Source organism: Hemiscyllium ocellatum, chromosome 37 (assembly GCF_020745735.1).
Source record: "Hemiscyllium ocellatum isolate sHemOce1 chromosome 37, sHemOce1.pat.X.cur, whole genome shotgun sequence".
Taxonomy (NCBI): Eukaryota; Metazoa; Chordata; class Chondrichthyes; order Orectolobiformes; family Hemiscylliidae; genus Hemiscyllium; species Hemiscyllium ocellatum.
Window position 1 is genome coordinate 24,692,010 of NC_083437.1, and position 19,423 is coordinate 24,711,432.

Sequence of the window (19,423 nt, forward strand, 5' to 3'; positions counted from 1 at the left end):
AACACCCACCCTGACCTATTTCTGAACTGAATTTGTGGAATTGCCTACTGCTGGCTTTACAAAGTAACCTGAGAACTTTAATACACCAGAAACATCATTTTAAGTTTCCATGCATTTATTTAATTATGAAATATGACTGATACATTTTTTTAATTCTTAAATTGACTTTTAGGAGGTGGTTTTCAATACAAAACAGTCAGCTGGTGTATCAGAAGAAGATGAAGGTATGAATTTGACAATCTGATAGTTATTTATTGAGACAGAAGACATGGTAGTGGAGGGAATGAATGTTTAAGGTATTGGATGGGGTGCCAATCCAGCAGGCTGCTTTGTTCTGGATGGTGTTGATTTCCTTGAGTGTTGTCGGAGCTGCACATATTTGGACAAGTGGAGATTAATCCAGCGATCTTCCAGGCTGTGTCTTGGAGGTGGTGTCGAGGCTTTGAGGAGTCAGGAAGTGTATTACATGCCACAAATTTCCAATTCCTGACCTTCTCTCCTGACCACAGTACAGAGGAACCTCGATTATCCGAAGGCCACAGCCACAAATTATTTGTTCAGTTAATCGAATGCCAGATAACATAGTTTAGCCATGCTTTGGGACCATGTGATCTTGTTCAGATAATCTGAAATTTGAATAATCGAGGTTCCTCTGTATTTATAATGGTTTGCCAGTTAAGCATCTGGTCATTGGTAACCCCTAGATGTTGATAATGGAGGATTCAGTGATGACAATGCCATTGAAAGTTAGCAGAATTTCACTTCTGAAGAGGCTTAGGCCATTTTATTTTGTAAAAAGGTGCTTTACCTATATAAGTTGTTTTGTTGGTGTTAGGGGTGACTGGCAATGGAAATGGGCAGTATTTATAACCCTGCCAGTGCTTATTGTGTATACTGCTGGTTGTGGACAGACAGTGTGCCAGCTCTCTCTCTCTCTCTCACACACACACACGGTTTGCCTCGAGCTCTTCCGGTGCAGATGCATTGTCGATGCATCTCCCACACCAGGGGACATCTTAGTCCCTTAGCAGCGTTTAACAAGGCAGATGAGTGACTAATGCTGAAGCTTGCCTTTCTTGCTCAGTGTTGCTGGGCACCAATGATTGTAACCAGACATCATTCAAAGGGGAGAATAATATTAATCTACAATCTTGCTAATCATCTGACCTTCTTAAACTGGGGTCACTGTTTGTCTGATTACATTCTTTGCAGGGCCTTTGAGTGTTTCAGTCCATTTAGGAATTAGATACACACACAATTCATTGTCCAATACACTTCAAAGTATGACCAAATGTTGCATCAATATCAGAATGTCACCATTCTGTCCTGATCCAAACTGCGTATACACATACATGTCAGTAACAGTTGCTGGAAAGTGATTGTGAGCAATTATCCCACTAAGTTTACAGTGGCTAGTTCTTATATGCTTGCTGTTCCTTAGCCTTAGAAGAGCTACTGGCATAGATTAAAGGTTGCATTAAAGGAATCATCTCATTGGACATTTAAATCTCACGTTGGTCAGCCTTTTGTTAATTCTTTTGGTGGCAAATCATTATTGATGCTAATTTAGTTTGCGATTGAATGAAATTACATTCCTTCTCTGCAATCCATGATCCATCAGCCACTTCTGATGACAATTCTGTTCTAACTTGCAGGATGCATTAACTGTGGTGGTCGACGATTTACGGCTTTGTTCCGTCAAACCTTGTGAGGACATCGAGAGGCGCTTTTGTTTTGAGGTTGTCTCTCCAAACAAGTGAGTGAACAGCAGAAATGGTGATTGCTGTGCAGGATCTTAGTGTTATCACATTTCCCATTGGCGAACTGAAATAGTGAGGGTTAGGTAGAAGCGTTTTGGACAGGGAGATGCTCAATGCCTTCTGTTCTGACATTATGCAGAGATCTTTACTTATCTGCTTAAGGCTTTTCTGTTCCTGCTTTAAAATCATATCTATTTTGACTAAGTTGCCTTTCCTCATTCTTCCTACCAATTTGTATTGCTTTACATTTCTCATGGTTAAATTTCATTTGCCACATGTCTACCCGTGAACATTATCCTGCTACTAACCTCCTCATGGTCTGCTATGTTTCCAAGTTTCCCATCATCTATAAATTTTGAAATTGTGTCCTGTACATCCAACTTCAGGTCCTTGACATACATCAAAACCCTGCCATCAGACCCTGGGTACTAATGTACTGACAGTGGGTGCTATTTTGACCAAATGCTATGGACATAGGCTGCTTCCTTGTTTTCACGTTTCTTGGATTGTACAGATTGCTCCCCCAGCCTTTGATAAGGTCTGGAGCCAGGAAGTAAAAGTAGAAGATTTCTGATTTCAAATTGCAAGTTGAATATGCCCATCCCCTTTATCACGTGTCTCAACCAAAGTGAATCAGATTTTCATTTTAAGATGAAGCCTCTGGAAAGGACAATCTTGATAGTCACTTCAAACTCATGGATTTTATTTTCTCAAATCAAGTTTTAAAAATTGATAAAGACAATGATCGCCTGGTTCTCACCATGTGTGTGGGAATTTGACTATTCTATTGACGGCAACAAAGGAATTTAAAACAGTATGGTCTCTTGTCAAGACTAAATATCATCCAGCCTTTACGATCTTTCCCTGACCATGTACTTTGTTTTCTACAGGAGCTGTATGCTGCAGGCAGACTCGGAAAAGTTACGCCTCGCCTGGATTCAGGCAGTGCAGGCCAGCATTGCCACTGCGTACAGAGAGAGTCCAGATAACAATTACATCAATGTGAGTGCTGCATAACCTTTCAGATGAACGGTTCCATGCTGAGGGTCACATTAGCTGTAATGGGAATAATTTTTGTTTTTTTGCCATCCAATTATTTCCCTGATTAAGACATCAGAATGTCACAAACCAGCCTGGAATCAGCTGTGGCTCCATTTTGATTAAATCCAACTCTGACTAATGGACTCAGATCCCACTCCAGAAACCCAAGGACAAAATCTGAACTAACATTGCAGTGCAGTACTGTGCTGCTGATGTGCTGTCATGATGTAAAAGCGAGGCCCAGTCCAGCCTGTCAGAAAGCTGGTTACTCTTCAAACATTTGGCACATGTGGTTTCAATATTCAAACATTACACTGCACTCAAGGATGTAATGCGTCAAATGTAACTTATACCAGCAGGTGAACAACTTAAATTTCATTTTGGTAAAGGAGCAAAAACAAGCCTCGAAACTCGTTCATCTGAAATGTAAGGGTTGGGGGCAGATTTCTCCTGTTACCCTTGATAACTCTATTCCGTCTACCCATGAGAGGGAAGGCAGAGATGTACATGTAGTTACTTATGTAACTTTCTCTGTGTGACAGCAATTAGCTCCAGCTTGACCTCAAGATGTGCCTAAAGTATTTGTTCAACAGAAACATATAGTGGGTGGCACAGGTCTCGCAGCGCCAGAGACCTGGGTTCAATTCCTGCCTCAGGCAACTGTCTGTGTGGAGTTTGCACATTCTCCCCGTGTCTGCGTGGGTTTCCTCTGGGTGCTCCAGTTTCCTCCAAAGATGTGCAGGTTAGGTGAATTGGCCATACTAAATTGCCCATAGTGTTAGGTGAAGGGGTAAATGTAGGGAAATGGGTCTGGGTGGGTTGCTCTTATGAGGGTCGGTGTGGACTTGTTGGGCCGAAGGGCCTGATTCCACACTGTAAGTAATCTAATCTAAACATTTGCAACAGGCCACTTTCAACACAACCTCAGTAGCAGACAGCAGTCCTTAAAGCTATGGCAGTGGCTAGTGAGATAACCATTTTCTGTTATCATATAAATATGTGACATTGTGCATTACACTGCACACTGGTCCGTGTTCCTCTGATTTGCTGTCAAAGTGGTGATAATTTACTCCAGTACCCTCAATCTGCTCCTCACCCTGGTGCTGGTATTCCAGGTATGGGACTCAACAGTCAGGTGCACATGCCAGCACAGCACATCTCAGATCAGAATGGAGTTGCTAATTGTAAGCCTCTGGTTTATTGGTCAATGCTCCAATTTGGAGTGTGAGCTGTTTCCACAGTCCCACATTGAATGGACCAGAGAAAGTGCTGCACCCAGAAAATGAACTGTTGGAAAACTGAAATTGGGGAGAGTGAGGATTTTTGGTGTCTCCTTGCAAGATCTCTGTTTAATGTGTTGACCAAAAGACTACACCGACAGCAGAATTTTGCACTGAAATCTCTGCCTAAATGATGCACTCCTTGTGGTTTTACTTGTCAGAGTTGACTTCTAGTGTTAACAAACACACTCTTTAATTAATACCTTGCAAGTATTTCACGTTATCATATTGTTACATCTCAAAATGCTGTAGTCATTTGAAGAGCAGTGACTTTTCTTTGTAAGTTGATCAACACGAGGAGACTTAGCTGCCAGAGCAGCTCTGTGTGAGAATGCAGTTGAGCCACTCCCTGCCCCACGTTAAATGGAATCTCATTACTTCCTTGCAGAGGCTGGACAGAACTGCATCTCCATCTACGAGCAGCATTGACTCTGCTAGTGACTCCCGGGATCGCAGTGTGAAGGGTGAAAGCATCCTGCAGCGAGTGCAGGGCATCGCTGGCAATGATCAGTGCTGTGACTGCGGACAAGCTGACCCTCGATGGGCCAGCATCAACCTTGGGATCACACTGTGCATCGAGTGCTCTGGAATTCACAGGTAAATTCCCAGATTTCTCACTCCCCCAGATATTAATCAGTGAGGGAATCGAGGGTTATGGGGGGAAAGGGAGGAAAGTGGAGTTGAGGATTATCAGATCAGCCACGATCTCATTGAATGGTGGAGCAGATTCAATGGGCTGAAGGGCCTTCTTTTGCTCCAAGTATGCTCTTCTGAACCAAGGTTAATCTTTGCCAGGTTTGGGCTTTCAGCTACTTGGTAGAGTCACATTTCAAATTCCTCTAAAGTTCATGAAAAACATTTTTTTAAAAAGAAGGTGAACCCAGAGAGGACGGAAGCAAGTAAAAGAAATTGGTAATTAGGAGGCACTAAGGTATCTTCTTAACAGGGAAAGTAGAGCAAAGATAGATTTGATTGTATAGAAAATGTAAAAAAATTGAGATGTTCAAGAAAAGAGGAGAGAATAAAGTGGCATGCTGACCTTTTGCTTCATATTTTAATTGTGGTTTGAATTTTTTTTTTACTTCCAATAAGTTGTTGAGTTTTGAACATATGTTGCTGTATTTTCAAAGCATCAGTTCTTGAGTTGTCAGAAGCCTGGTAGGCCGTGAGCTTTCTTAGACCTGCCAACAGCCTGAGACACTGATACAGGAGCAATGCTTCCAGTCTGTATACCCCAGCTGCTGATAACACACTGATGTAAATCGTTATTATAATTTCCCTAGAGTGACTGATCACCTTGGAACCAGTTAAAAGATTAAACAAACAATATGTTGGAACACAACCCTTGATCACTTTTTGATTAAATAGTCTTAAGCAAAAAGTAATTCCTGTTTTTGGAATCCATAAATTTTTTACTTACTTATGATTTTAATATCAGACTTAATTTAAGTAGCCAGCTGCTCCCCTCAAGCTACTGGGGCAGCAGTACTCCAGCATTATTAATAAACTGATTTACATCTTCCCCAGACACAATGTTGTGGCTGCTTAAAACTGACTATTGTGCGTTTTAGTCCTTGTTCCCCAAGGCTTATTGATACAAAATCAGGCTAAACTTTAGCTATACCTGGCTGCTGCTTTGTTCTCACCCATTTTATCTCTGACACAAATTAAAATAACTCTCAAAAGTATTAAACAGGCTTTCCTTAGAGAGACCACAGGAAGGCTGGGATAGGAAGTGGTAACAACTCACACTGGTGCAATTACACCAGTGTGTAATTACAATTACATTCCAAAAATGGGAAAGTGTTGAACTTCTCAACGCTACATTCTTCATGTAGATGAACACAAAGCTTAGAGAAGGATAGTGAAGGCGGTGTTTGGTATGCTTTCCTTTATTGGTCAGAGTATTGAGTACAGGAGTTGGGAGGTCATGTTGCGGCTGTACAGGACATTGGATACGCCACCGTTGGAATATTGCATGCAATTCTGGTCTCCTTCCTATCGGAAAGATGAAACTTGAAAGGGTTCAGAAAAGATTTACAAGGATGTTGCCAGGGTTAGAGGTTCTGAGCTACAGGGAGAGGCTGAACAGGCTGGGGCTGTTTTCCCTGGAGCATCAGAGGCTGAGGGGCGACCTTAGAGGTTTACAAAATTATGAAAAGCATGGATAGGATAAATAGACAAAGTCTTTTCCCTGGGGTCGGGGAGTCCAGAACGAGAGGGCATAGGTTTAGGGTGAGAGGGGAAAGATAAAAAAGAGACCTATGGTGCAACTTTTTCATGCAGAGGGTGGTACATGTATGGAATGAGCTGCCAGAGGATCTGGTACAATTGCAACATATAAGAGGCATTTAGATGGATATATGAATAGGAAGGGTTTGGAGGGATATGGGCCGGGTGCTGGCAGGTGGGACTAGATTGGGTTGGGATATCTGGTCGGCATGGACAGGTTGGACCGAAGGGTCTGTTTCCATGCTGTACATCTCTGAATCTATGACTCTAAAGGAGAGAGAATTGATCTTGGGATGTTTTGTAAGGGGAAAGAGGCAAGAGAATGGAACCAACTGGATAGTACAGCCAAAGAACCAGAACAGGCACAGTGTATGGTCTCCTGTGATGGATGCTTCTATAATTGTAATTTCTCGACTATTAGAAAAATGTAAATTCACACCTCCTCATTCCCTGTTATCCAATTTGGTTCATTTCCAAAATCGCCTCTCTAATTGGGAGGGTTGCATTTTTCATATCTTTGGTCAGTGCATAGCACTACATTGTCAGAATATAAACAGCCAGCTGAATTTTGTGTCATAGGTGGTTAAAAATGCATTTAGCACGCCTGCCTTCATAGCCCAGAGTTCTGAGTATAGGAGTTGGGGTTGTACAGGATATTGGTGAAGCCTCTTCTGGAGTACAGTGTGCAGTTCTGGTCGCCCTGTTATAGGGAGCATCTTATTAAATTGGGGAGGGTTCAGAAAAGATTTAGCAAGATGTTGTGAATGGAAGGTTTGAGGTATAAAAATAGACTGGGACTTTTTTCATTGGAGCGTAAGAGGTTGAGGGATGACCATTTTGAGGTTGATAAAATCATGAAGGACATAAATAAAGTGAATGACAAGGACCTTTTCCATGGGATAGGGGAGTTCAAAACTACGGGGCATATTTTTAAGGTGAGAGAAAAAAAATTTAAAAAGGATACGAGGGGATTTTTTTTTCATCGTGGTTCATGCATGGAAAGAACTGCCAGAGAGAGCGGTGGATGAAGGTACAATTACAGCATTTAAAAGACATTTGTATAAGTTCATGAATAGGAAATGTTCAGAGGGATATGGGTCAAGCGCAGGCAAGTAGCCTAGTTTAGCTTGGGAACATAGCGTGGACTGGTTTCCATGCTGTAGGCCTCTGATTCTATTGCCTCATGGACTTAGTGCATAGTTCATACGCATTAAATGGGTGGATTTCAAGCTGACAGCTCAGCGGGTCCATTGGATATTTCATTCATTATGGACAGAAAGTGCAGGAACCCTAACCTCTCACTTGATTTCCCACTGTACATTCAGTGCTAAAACATGAGTTAATAAAGCACTGGCTCTGTTTGGCCTTTGCAAATATCAATTTTTAATGTTTTTTTTTTATTTTTTCAAAAGGAGCCTTGGTGTCCAGTGTTCCAAGGTTCGTTCTCTCACATTGGACTCCTGGGAGCCAGAGTTACTTAAGGTAGCTTTGAATGTTGGCACTTGATAAGATTCATATTTGATTCAGCCTTATTTGTATTGCGGATGATTTTCTACAGCTTAAAACTAAAATGTGTTCACTTTCAGTTGATGTGCGAGCTGGGAAACAACACTATTAATCATATTTACGAAGGAAGATGTGAGGAATATGGACTGAAGAAACCCCAGCCAGCGAGCACCAGGTCACATTTGAAATAATTCTCCAAGTCAACATACTTCATTAAGAATTTTACTCTTTGCTCCCATGAGACTGGAGGTCATTATGTTGTTGGCTTCCTTGCCAGCTGGCTCTGGGTTGTCTGATTTGTATCTGTCTGCCACCGTGGAGATCTGCTGGCCATGTTTACAGCTCACAGATCCTTCCGGGAATGTAATGAGCCACCTCGGACTCAGGGAGAGGAGCTAAATCTGTCATTATCCATCATGTTCTGCTGTAGGCTGCCTTCTGTAGTGAAGCAAGGCTCAGCAGAAACTGTGGAGAAGCCAGTGGTCTGCAGTGGACAGAAATGTCCTTGATGGGGACCTTTCTAATCTACTTGTTCCTGAAGTTGTTCACTGTGGTTGTGTTCTACAGAATCATAGCCTCCTTGTGTTCTGTAACCAGTCTATCATGTCTGTGTTGGCTCTCTGCAACAGCGACTTCATTAGACCTGCTCCCCCTCCTTTTTCCAGGAGCCCTGCACTCAATGAGCTAACTCCCTTTCAGAAGGCTGAATTTGCCTCCATGGTTGGATTTCTGTCTAATAGCTTAGCCAAATAGTTAGATATATGTAAACTTGGCAGAAAATATTTGATCACAGGCAATGGGCATCACATACTGTTGCATCTCAATGCCTTTACCTTACTGAAGGAACACTGGCTGATATTTTTCCCTCTTGTCCATCGCCTAGTTACCAAAGGGGAGTGCTGCATTTCCACTGATGCTGTGAGTGTTAATAGCATGTCGTTGATTTAAACAGGGATGTTCCAGCTCGGAATAAACCAACCACAGAGCTCTGCAGGATGCTCTTTGAGAAATGTTCAGTACTCTTAAATTGCTAACATTTTAAGCTCATATCCTCCGTCCGCGAATGGTCAGTGGGTGGGCGGGCTAACATCTTTGTTTTGAATTGGCGTGTTGTAGGCAGCAGAAAGAAGCCTGGATCAAAGCAAAATACGTAGAAAGGAAGTTCCTTAAAAAGCTGCCGAATGCCGACGCACTCACGGATACTGAACGGAAACCACGGCGATGGAGTGTCAAGAAATGCCGACGGCACAACAGTTCCACCAAAGCTCCGACAGCACGCAGGAGGTATCGGCAGGACACTGGCAGTGTGTCACCAGCAACATTTGCAGCAGGTGAAAGCCAAATTAGCCAAGTCTTTATTCCTTTTGGCTGCAGTATGTATTTTGGAAATAAAAATGAATGTCAACATCCCCCCCACCCAGTACCACCACCACCTGATGGTGTTACTGCTGCTGCATTTTCTTCAAGTGGCTGCTGTACGTGTCAGTGTCGAGACTGCTGGTTCCAGGTATTATAGACAAGTGTACCTCATTGAGTCTGTAGCACAGAGACAGGCCTTTCAGCCCAACTGGTCTGCACTATTACTTATGCTGCACACCAACCTCTCCCCGACCCCTTCACCACATCAGCATCTAGATTAAGTCTATTGTTTTAACCCTTGTGATGAAAAAATTAGCCATCTCTTTTATTTAGTCCCTTCTAAATCTGAATACAGCACTGAAGAAGAATTCTAATCTAAGGAACAACATTATACCTTTTATAGAAACCTGCTAGTACTCCAAAACGTCTGACTGTAAAATGGATTGTTCTAAATTATAGTATATTTAAAGGATATCTAAATGCATTGTCCAGTGTAAAATTGAGCCCTCACTGAACTGACTAATTCCAGCTGGGGACTGGTATCTGTGGCATGACAAATAGGAAAAAAGTATCAGATAAGCTTTCCACCCTTGGTTGTCATTTTGTGACCATTTCAGGATGAAAGTCACACACAGGGACCAGCTCAGGGTATTCCAGTGATGGCCCCATGAACAAATAGCCCACTGTGTAGACACAGGGATAACAATTGTTCATGTCTGAGTTACTGAAGGGTAAAAACTCCCCTGGAGCTGTCCTACATGTGAGTCTGCCCCTTCAGCACAGCAGAAAGAAGAGAGTTTTGTAGTGTTAGCTTTGTTGCTCTCTCTGCATTCACTAATGGCTCTTAACTTTCTTTCTTCCTGGGTTGGACATTGTGGCAAATGCAGCGGCTGCACTGGAGAGAAAATTTCGAAGAGACTCCCTGTTTTGTCCTGATGAACTTGACTCACTGTTTTCATACTTTGACACTACAGCTGGGCCCCGTAGTAAGTATATTCTCATGAACTGTGTACACAGCACTGTAAACATATGGAGTATTGGCCAGCCACAGTGGCAGTGACTGAATACAGGATACAGTTTTAAAAGCTGTGACCCATTATCGTGATTTCAAATGCACTGAATTAGGAGCAACAGAAGGCCAATCAGCACCCCGAGTCTTTTCTCAGATTCAATAAGTTTGTGACTGATCAATTAGTTTCAAATTCCACATTCCCACCTATTCCTAATAAACTTTGATTTCCTCCCTCAACAAGAATCTGTCTAACTCCATCTTAAAATGTTCAATGACCTTGCCTCCACCACCTTCTGAGGCAAAGAGTTCCAAAGTCCCATAATCCTCTGAGAAAATGCTTCTCTGAGGGGCCCTCCCACCCAGACTCTTGTTTCCTTGACTTTGCTTTGCCATTGTAAAGGTACTGAACTTTCTCTTGCTGTCTGTCTGCTGGTCCCGCAGGTTTGAGCAGCGATAGTGGCCTGGGCGGCAGCACTGATGGCAGCACTGATATCCTGGTATTCGGCACAGTGGTGGACAGTGTCACTGAAGAAGGTTAGTCCTGGTTCCAGTTTCTTCCCGCCAAGGTCTTGGCTCAGAGATGTTGTTTGAGGATTGACGCTCAATTTCAATGTAATCAAATATCTCGACATGCTACAACTCTGGTCAGCAATATCATAGCCTAATCAACTTTCTCATAAAAGTGACACTCAAAGTGGATTTTAAGACTTAAAATCTGATCATTTACATCCAGTTTGGTCTCATTCCGGACGACAGGCTTTCTGGAAAATGTACTTTAATGGATTTGACAGGATAAAGTAGATTGTGATGCATCCCAAGGCCAAATAACCTAAATGGTTTGTGCTCATAAAGATAATTGGCCACTAGGGAAAGTGTCTGAGAGAATTGCCAATTCCTGTGGGATAATACCCCACATGGATATGCAGCTTCCAGAAAAGAGCAAATGACTTGTAATTTTTTAAAAAGGAAATCATCATTCTTTTTTTTTTGGAATGATTACTTGTTTTATCAATGAGTTCGACAGAAATTCTCATTCTCTGGTATGGTAGCAACAGTAACATCCCCCACCTTCACACTTCCTGCAAACAGTCATACCTGTCACCACTTAATGATTTTCTAATGATTCTCGGAAATGGCTGAAGACTGAATACACAAAGATGGGTTTGCTGCGGTGTTCCACCTGCAGACAAGGCTTTCAGTAAGTAATGCAAGGCTGGAAAATTGTAGCAGCTTGCATATGTGCACATCCAGAATCTTGCGCAGCCCTAAGTGTCTGGGCTGTATTCTCTGCTGACACATTGTGTTGGACATCAATCCTGGATTAATGTTAGCCTGTGCCCTGCTAATAATATGCAATCTTATTAGGGCTCGGGACAGTGATGTGGATACATCAGGGTCCTATAACTGAGGCCAGGCAGGGGTTGGGGATGGAGAGGGGGGCCCAGAGCAGCACTGGAGCCCATGAGTTTTGTCACTGTCCCCTGGATCTAATCACTCATTAGAGAGGGTCAAATGGAGAGGCTGGGCTGAGGAGAACTGCCTCACTGTTGCTTTTCTATTCACAGTGAGTGAGGTTTCAGAGGAGTCGAGCGGCGAGGCAGAGATTGAGGCAGAAGCTTCCGACTCTGAAGATCTCCGAGAGCTACACCCTGGCATCCTCGTGTACAAGGCAGCACAAGCTCGCAATCTGGCTGTCATGGCTGAGGCCTTAGCCCATGCTGCTGACGTCAACTGGGTTAATGATGAGGATGAAAATAAAACACCGCTCATTCAAGCAGTCATTGGGGTAGGTTCCACTGATCGTCCTTCAGAGTTTTGTCGTACTCCTTGCTGGAGGGCGTGGGTTCAGGAGTTGCCATTGCAGAATCTACGTAATCACTAAAGAGGGGATGTGGACAGAGAGCCTTTTAGCATTCCATCCAGACTAGCATTCTCATTAGATTATCATTCCTGGGCTTGGATTGGAAGTACTTTGCTTTTTGTTTTGACTGAAAACAACAAGTGTTGGAGATCACAGTGGGTCAGGCAGCATCCATGGAGAGAGACCAAGCTAATGTTTTGAGTCTAGATGACTCCACCAGAGCTGAAGGGGCAGCATGTATGTGATAGTTGAGAGACTGGGGAAGGGGTGTAGTGTAGAATGCTGGGGCAGAAAGTTCAGAGTAAGTGATCGGAATGTGAGCATGACAGAACGACAGTGTGACTAACTGCCAGACTGGAAAGAACAGACAGTCCCAGTGGGGTTGGGGTTGGGGGGGGGGGGGGATGGATAGAGGACATGGTAATAGAGAATGTAACAAGTAGGGCTAAAAGAAAGGGAAGGGATGGGGAGTTAGTTCATAAGTTGAAAGTATTTACTGTATAATGTGTACTGTAAAGTGCCAATTCTGAAGATGAGATGTTGTTCCTCCAGTTTGTGCACGTGATAGAGTGTGTGTGTGTGTATACATGTATGTGTAAGCTTGGTTAAGTGTATGTGAGATGGGGTATGTGTGAGAGGATGCATGTGTTGGTGTGAGTGTTGGGGGATGTATGTGTGCGCAAAAGAAAGAAATCTTGTATGAGGAAGGGTGTGCATGGGTGTGTAAATCTGTAGGAGTGTAGCAGCATGCTAAATGGACAGGCGAGCAGGACGCTCTGTTAAAATTACTGGCTACAGGAAGGTCGGGTTCCTGCTTGCACACAGACTGGAGGTGTTCTGCAAACTGGTCACCCTGTCTGCGTTTGGTTTCTCCAATATAAGGTAGGCCACTCTGGGTACAGTGAATACAACACACAAGCTTGGAGGAGGTACAGGTGAAATGCAGCTTCACTTGGAAAGATTGTTTTATCTTTTGCTTTTTGTGTTTTCGACAGGGTTCACTTGTTGCTTGTGAATTCCTACTTCAAAATGGGGCTGATGTAAATCAAAAAGATATTCGAGGTCGTGGGCCAATTCATCATGCCACCTATCTGGGACACACTGGGTAAGATATACCTGTAATATCTGCTGAGGTGGGTAGTAATTTGGCAAAGAGCTGAAATCCTTTTGAGGATATTTTTAGCCTTAATCCCTATCAAGCTCTTCTGCCCTCTTCTGTGTTGTCTGATTACACATTTAATGCCCAGTCCTGGGCGAGCTACAACTTAGTTCAACTAAACATGGGAAAGACTGACCTCAGTGATGCCTTGTCATTGGCCCATCCCTATGCTCCATGACCACTTCGAGCCGAGTTGAACTGTTTGCTACCTCAGCATCCAGTTCGGTCCTGCCCAGCTTATCCCTTCCATCATGAAAGCCACTCATGCCTCAGTCCATCTACTGCTGAAACCTCACACAGGACTTTATCACACCCATGCTCAATTTCCTCTGAACAGTTAGCTCAGTTGGCTGGTTGGCTGGTTGGCTGGTTCACTGGTTTGAGATGCTGCGTTATCCCAACAGCACAGGTTCAATTCCCCCATTGGCTTATGTTCTCATAATAGTGCTGCCTTTTCATCCACCTCCTTACTCCTTGCCTGAGGCATGGTGACCCTCAAGTTTAGCCATCATCAGTTTTTCTCTCTCCATCACGAGACAGCAGTCCTCTGGACTATGACTTCAGCATATCCCTGGCCTTTTCCCCCAAATTCCATCCTCCAGAGACTAATTAAAAGCTTAACTCCGTGGATCCCACCTCATACTCTATCGGAAGGATATCGTGAAATTTGAAAGGGTTCAGAAAAGATTTACAAGGGTGTTTCCAGGGTTGGAGGATTTGAGCTATAGGAATGGGCTGCCAGAGGAAGTGGTGGAGGCTGATACAATTACAACATTTAAGAGGTATCTGGATGGGTACATGAATAGGAAGGGTTGAGGGGGATATGGGCAAGTGCTGGCAAATGGGACTAGATTAGGTCAGCATGGACAGGTTGGACTGAAGGGTCTGTTTCCATGCTGTACATCTCTATGACTCTATGGCTTTGAAGATGAGAGCAATGTTTGGGGGGGGAATGAAATAGATTCAGCCCATGGAATGTTTCAGCACTCAGCTCATTTTGTCAGTAGCAGTTCATTGAAAGGGTGACACGGGCACTCTTTGACCGATTACTCTGTGTCAGTCAGAAATAGAGTGAAAATTAATAGATACACCAGGGTAGCAACAGGTGGAGGCCATGCCTCAGTTAAATCTCACCTGTTCTTTATCTGAACTCCATTTGGCCGCTTTGGTGCTACATCTTTCAATATCTTAACTAACGACTCCAGTTTTTGAAAATCCTCACCACCAACCTACCCAACCAAACTCAGCTTTTTGGAAAAGAGAGTTCCACCTTTTCACTACCCTTTGTATGAATAAATATTTCTTGGCAGTACCCTGATTCCTGATGAAGGGCTTTTGCCTGAAACATCAATTTTCCTGCTCCTGGGATGCTGCTTGACCTGCTGTGCTTTTCCAGCACCACTCTGATCTAAACTCTGGTTTCCAGCATCTGCAGTCCTCACTTTTGCCTAGTACCCTGAAACTGCCTAATTGTGGGTTTTAAGATTAAGTCCCAGCTACAACCCCCTCCCTCCCACCACCACCACCAAATACTTGGAACAGTAAACATGTTCATTGCTTACTGAGCATCTTGGAAGGTTTTAATGTGATAGGTGCTATTTACATGTAAGTTCTGAAAGTTTGCATGAAACCGATGTTTTCTCACCTTCTCTCGCCTTGTCTGTTCCCAGTCAAGTCTGTCTTTTTCTCAAGCGAGGAGCCAGTCAGAATGCGGTGGACGATGATGGGCAGGATCCACTCAGCATCGCTGTTCAAGCAGCCAATGCAGACATAGTGACTCTGTAAGTACCTTTCTCCTGTCTTCACTATGCTGTTTGATAATTGTTGCCACCTATCAAATCCGGAATTCTTTCAGTTTTGCTCAAAAATTTTCCTTTCTACTTTCATTGCACACAATAAAAATGGTCACTATCATCAAGTTTGAAATGTTTTCTCATGTCCAAGTGAAAGTTTGTGAGTTCGACTGTATTTTCTAAATTCCTTTTTGCCATTGTTCCACTGGTAACCTCTGACTGCAGCCAGTGACTTGAGACTTTTGGGTATCACGCTAAGCAGACTGTCTTCAGGGACTCTCTCAGTTACAGTCCTTCTGAGGCAAAGTTGGAAGGAGTTGGGCAGCAGGTCTCCCCCTTCCATCCCAGCGCATCCTGCACACTCCTATGGCCTCAAAGGTACTTACACATAGAGGGCAAGCAGTATCTTAGACTTGGCGGCCTTCGTGATGTGGCTGAATATTGGAACCAAGGTGAGGACAATTGGAAGTGTTGTGTGTGGACAGGATTAAGCTTGGTTTTGATGCTCTTCACACTAAAAAAAAAAGAGCCATAAAGTCAAACAGCAGGGAAGCAGACCCTTTGGTCCATTCAGTCCATGCAGACCATAATGCCAAATAAAACTAGTCCCACCTCCCTGTGCTTGTCCCATATCCTTCCAAACATTTCTTATTCATATACTTAACCAACTGTCTTTTAAATGTTGTAACTGTATCCCATCCACTTCTTCTGGAAGTTCATTCCACCCATGAACCACTCTCCGTGACATGTAATAACTGGAAGAAATCTAGAAGTTAATCTATGGCTAATAGCATAGTAGAGGGGACAACTTTCAGCAGTGGTAGAAAATAAACTGTAGTTAATAAGTTGCTGGATTTTACCTGGTTCGTACCTTTCCATTCCTATGGGCTCCAATGTAAAGAACATATAGTAACCAGCTGCCTATTTGCTGCCACATTGGATGTTTAAATTGAGCCCTTCATCAGAATGATGCACAAAGCATGGGATAATAAGTGAGAGAGCCAATTAGACAGCTTCATCCCCATTAAAAAACATGTTTAAAAGCATTTTAAAGTCACTTATCCAGAGAAAAAAAAATTAATAGGTTCATTCAGTTAATCTAGTAGGAATTTAGCACAGGTTCCAGATGAAAGAGAGGTAATGAATGACAAATCCACATTACCACTGCCCAAATTAGGATGTTAGCATAAAATCCGAGGCTTAATTTAAAGAGAGTTTCTCTCTAAAGAACGGTCTCTTGTTGCCCAAAAAATGTTAATTTGCTCCCTCTTTTTGCCCACAGATTGCGACTGGCAAGAATGAATGAAGAGATGCGGGAAACGGAAGGCCCATTTGGCCAGCCAGGTCAATATCCTAGCAGCAGTCCTACTGAGCTTCAGTACAGGAAGTGCATTCAGGAGTTTATCAGCCTAAAGATAGATGAATGCTAGGGAAACAGCACTAACTAACCTGGCTGGGTGATGTAGTAATGACAAACTGGGCCTCTTTTGACTACACATTTCTGTTATGGATGGTGGGGCGATGAGCTGTTTTCTTTATGACCTTATACGTACAGCTGGCACTGATGGTGAAAGAAGAAAAGGGCTGTGCTTAAAGTTTATTTTGTGTTATGTGAACAGTTCCTTCCTTCACATTTTTCAGTATAAATGTGGTTACTGTAAAGCATGGATTTAAGTAATAATCCACAAATACTCCACACTCTAATGTCCTTTGTGGATTCGTGGGTCGATGTGCTCAGTTACAGGACACCAGCCGATAAAGGTCAGCAAGTCTTTGCCAAACTATCAGGTCTCACTAGGTGCAAGTGGAGATGCTCTCGTTGATCTGGAGACTCCCTGGGTGAGGGAGGGCAAACTCAGCAAAGGTTTCCATTCCGGATAGCTATCAAGTTGGGTTGAGGACAGGATTGGGTTCAGCACTGATACCCTATCCCAAGCCACCACTCCCCCATTCAAAAAGCTTGCCAGTCCCCAGTCTGTAGAGCAGTTACATGATGTACAGAGTGTTGCTGACAGCTGTGAAACTGTATGCCCTGAGTCAGCGATCTTTGGACAGCAGGGAAGGTAAACAAAACAAAACAAAGCTGGGGTTGAGATTTTAAAGTTTAAAATTTTACCTTTTATAAATTAAATTAAACTTTTAAATATTTTGGACTTCAATATGAAATCTGTCTCGGCCCCTCCAATTAAAACCAGGATGCTCAGTTAAGTATGAGTACTACAAGTTTCTGGTAACAAATCAACAGCAGATAGGAGTGGAATGTTCTTCTAGAAGGCCATGAATATTTGTTACATTATTGCCTGCAATTAAGAATCGATCATTTCCTCATAGCTTGGTTTGTTTTTTTTTTAAAAGGATATGTTGTTTTTAATGTAATTCTTCTTGGCTCTTTTCTATTGGAACCCTGAAGGGCAAACTGTAAGTCCAGATTAATGTACAGACCCTTGCTTAACTCAACACATTCCCAAACTGACTCAGATCAGTCACCTTACCATCTACCACCAGCAGATAAACAGATCTGCCAATAATTTGTAGGTAAAAGCAGAAAATGCTGGAGAAACTCAGCCAGTCTGGCACCTTTGGTGGAGGGAGAAATAGAGTTCTTTGGTACTCCAAACCGATACTGCTATACCTGCTGGGTTTCTCAGCGCACTTTCTGTTTTTATTTCCAATCTCTAGCATCTGCAGTACTTCACGTTTATCTACAAATATTCATGATTCTCAAGAGGGAGTCCAGCATAGTGAACAAAGTGGGAATCTCACGGTAACACCCAAGGAGTTGTAGTTGAGAGTTTTCACCTTGGAGAAAATTAGGTATTTGTGGGTTTCCTCTGGCACCTGCTAACTGGAGATTGATATTGCTGCTAACTGTGGACACATCCACAGATAGTTCTCTGAGTGAGGGGAGTAAAGTCCAGGAAACGACAAAGGAGATTTTATGGGTGTGCATTTCAAAGAAATAAATAACATTTTTAAGAACGCAGGGGGGAGGAGGTGAACAAGTCTTTCAGTTATAAAAGAAACAGAATCAAAAATCTATTCTAAATCATTTGTTTCTGCTGGAAACTGTTACACAGGTCACAAATAAATTAAACTTCAGGCAAACCCTTCTCTGCTTTCACCAACTCTGTACAGGACTGATTATGTCTGAGGGTATTTGCTAGGTTGAGATGAGAAGTCTTGAAATCATGTGCTCTGATTTGGTTTTACTATTGGTGCTGCAAAACTCATTGCCTCGGTTACAGAGAAAAAAATTCCAATTAATCAGCAAATGCCTGCCAATCAAGATGTGGTCCTAAGGGACCTTCTTTAATAATCTCAGTTTTTAAGCAGCCAGGGTTAGTTTGCCAATGAATTACTATTAAATAACTTGAAATGGCAACTAAATATTCCTTTATACTATATTCAACTTTTCTATGGTGAAGAATATTCCCAGAAATGCAATGGAATAGGGAAGTGTTGAGCCATATGAACTATTTTGATCTTTTAACTAATCAAACATTGCTTTGTTGAGATGCTGCATCTAGTACTGTAACCAGAACCTGAGCAGTTTAGAAGGAAGATGATTGTTTTCTGTAATTGGGTTCCATGGTAACACTGACCTTTTTGTTCTTAATCTTGATGTTGTAATTATTGTAAACAGACCGGGTGACCTTAGTTACACGTATAGGACAGAATCTGCCCTTGTGCCTGTACAGTAGGTGTCATGTGTTGATGTGTATTGCTTGATATATTAAAAAAAAGGTGGTTGCAACATTCTGTTTCTCAAAACAAAATCACACATTTTAAGGGGAAATCAAGTTCTGTAAATATTAAAATGGAGTTTTGTTCTGGTTGGGACAATTTATTTAAAATGAAATAGAATATGAATTAGATTTTATGTATAAAACAACTTTGTGCACTTTTCCTACCTACAGTATTGTTTTCTGTTAACTTTGTGAGTTCTCTCAACAGTGAAAGTGTTGTTTTAAATGTTTATTTATATGAATTGCCCAGAGGAATAGTGCAATGAAAAAAAAATGAATACAGGTAACTGTGTTTATTGTTGGAGATTTGTGGGGTTTTTTTTTTGTAACACCATAGTGTATTTTTTTAAATTGACACACTTTGTTTTGTATTTGGCACAGTACAGGCATAAAATGTCTCTGAGCTTTTATTTAGTGTGACGCACCTGTGCAGATTTCTACTGCTTAGTTTAGCGTAGATTACTAGAGCACATGGCAAGTTTTCAGTAGATCTCTTTTAATGCATTCTGTGAAAGCTGTTTGATTTGCAACAAACCCTGAATCAACAGGTCCCACAGGTACAGTTTCAACAAAAAATATTGCTTTTCATTTTGAGACTTTTTCTTGTAGTTTCTGTGTACGGAGCAATATTTTCAAATTGACTTTTGACACCCAGCATCTCTAATTAAATGCTG

The 19,423-nt window shown here is 42.4% G+C and overlaps 1 protein-coding gene across 1 annotated transcript in view; it reads left to right on the plus strand.

Annotated features, from left to right (window-relative positions):
- The window catches only part of acap3b (ArfGAP with coiled-coil, ankyrin repeat and PH domains 3b), a 302,002-nt gene extending 283,103 nt beyond the window's left edge, over positions 1–18,899 (plus strand). Inside the window, exons 12-24 of the mRNA XM_060852259.1 lie at positions 173–224; positions 1,656–1,756; positions 2,651–2,762; positions 4,470–4,678; positions 7,726–7,795; positions 7,900–7,994; positions 8,936–9,150; positions 10,066–10,164; positions 10,632–10,724; positions 11,756–11,976; positions 13,047–13,156; positions 14,881–14,991; positions 16,286–18,899. Of these exons, the coding sequence (XP_060708242.1) occupies positions 173–224; positions 1,656–1,756; positions 2,651–2,762; positions 4,470–4,678; positions 7,726–7,795; positions 7,900–7,994; positions 8,936–9,150; positions 10,066–10,164; positions 10,632–10,724; positions 11,756–11,976; positions 13,047–13,156; positions 14,881–14,991; positions 16,286–16,433 (1,636 nt within the window). The 3' untranslated portion in view covers positions 16,434–18,899. The remainder of the gene's footprint in view (positions 1–172; positions 225–1,655; positions 1,757–2,650; positions 2,763–4,469; positions 4,679–7,725; positions 7,796–7,899; positions 7,995–8,935; positions 9,151–10,065; positions 10,165–10,631; positions 10,725–11,755; positions 11,977–13,046; positions 13,157–14,880; positions 14,992–16,285) is intronic.
- Positions 18,900–19,423: the final 524 nt, after the last annotated feature.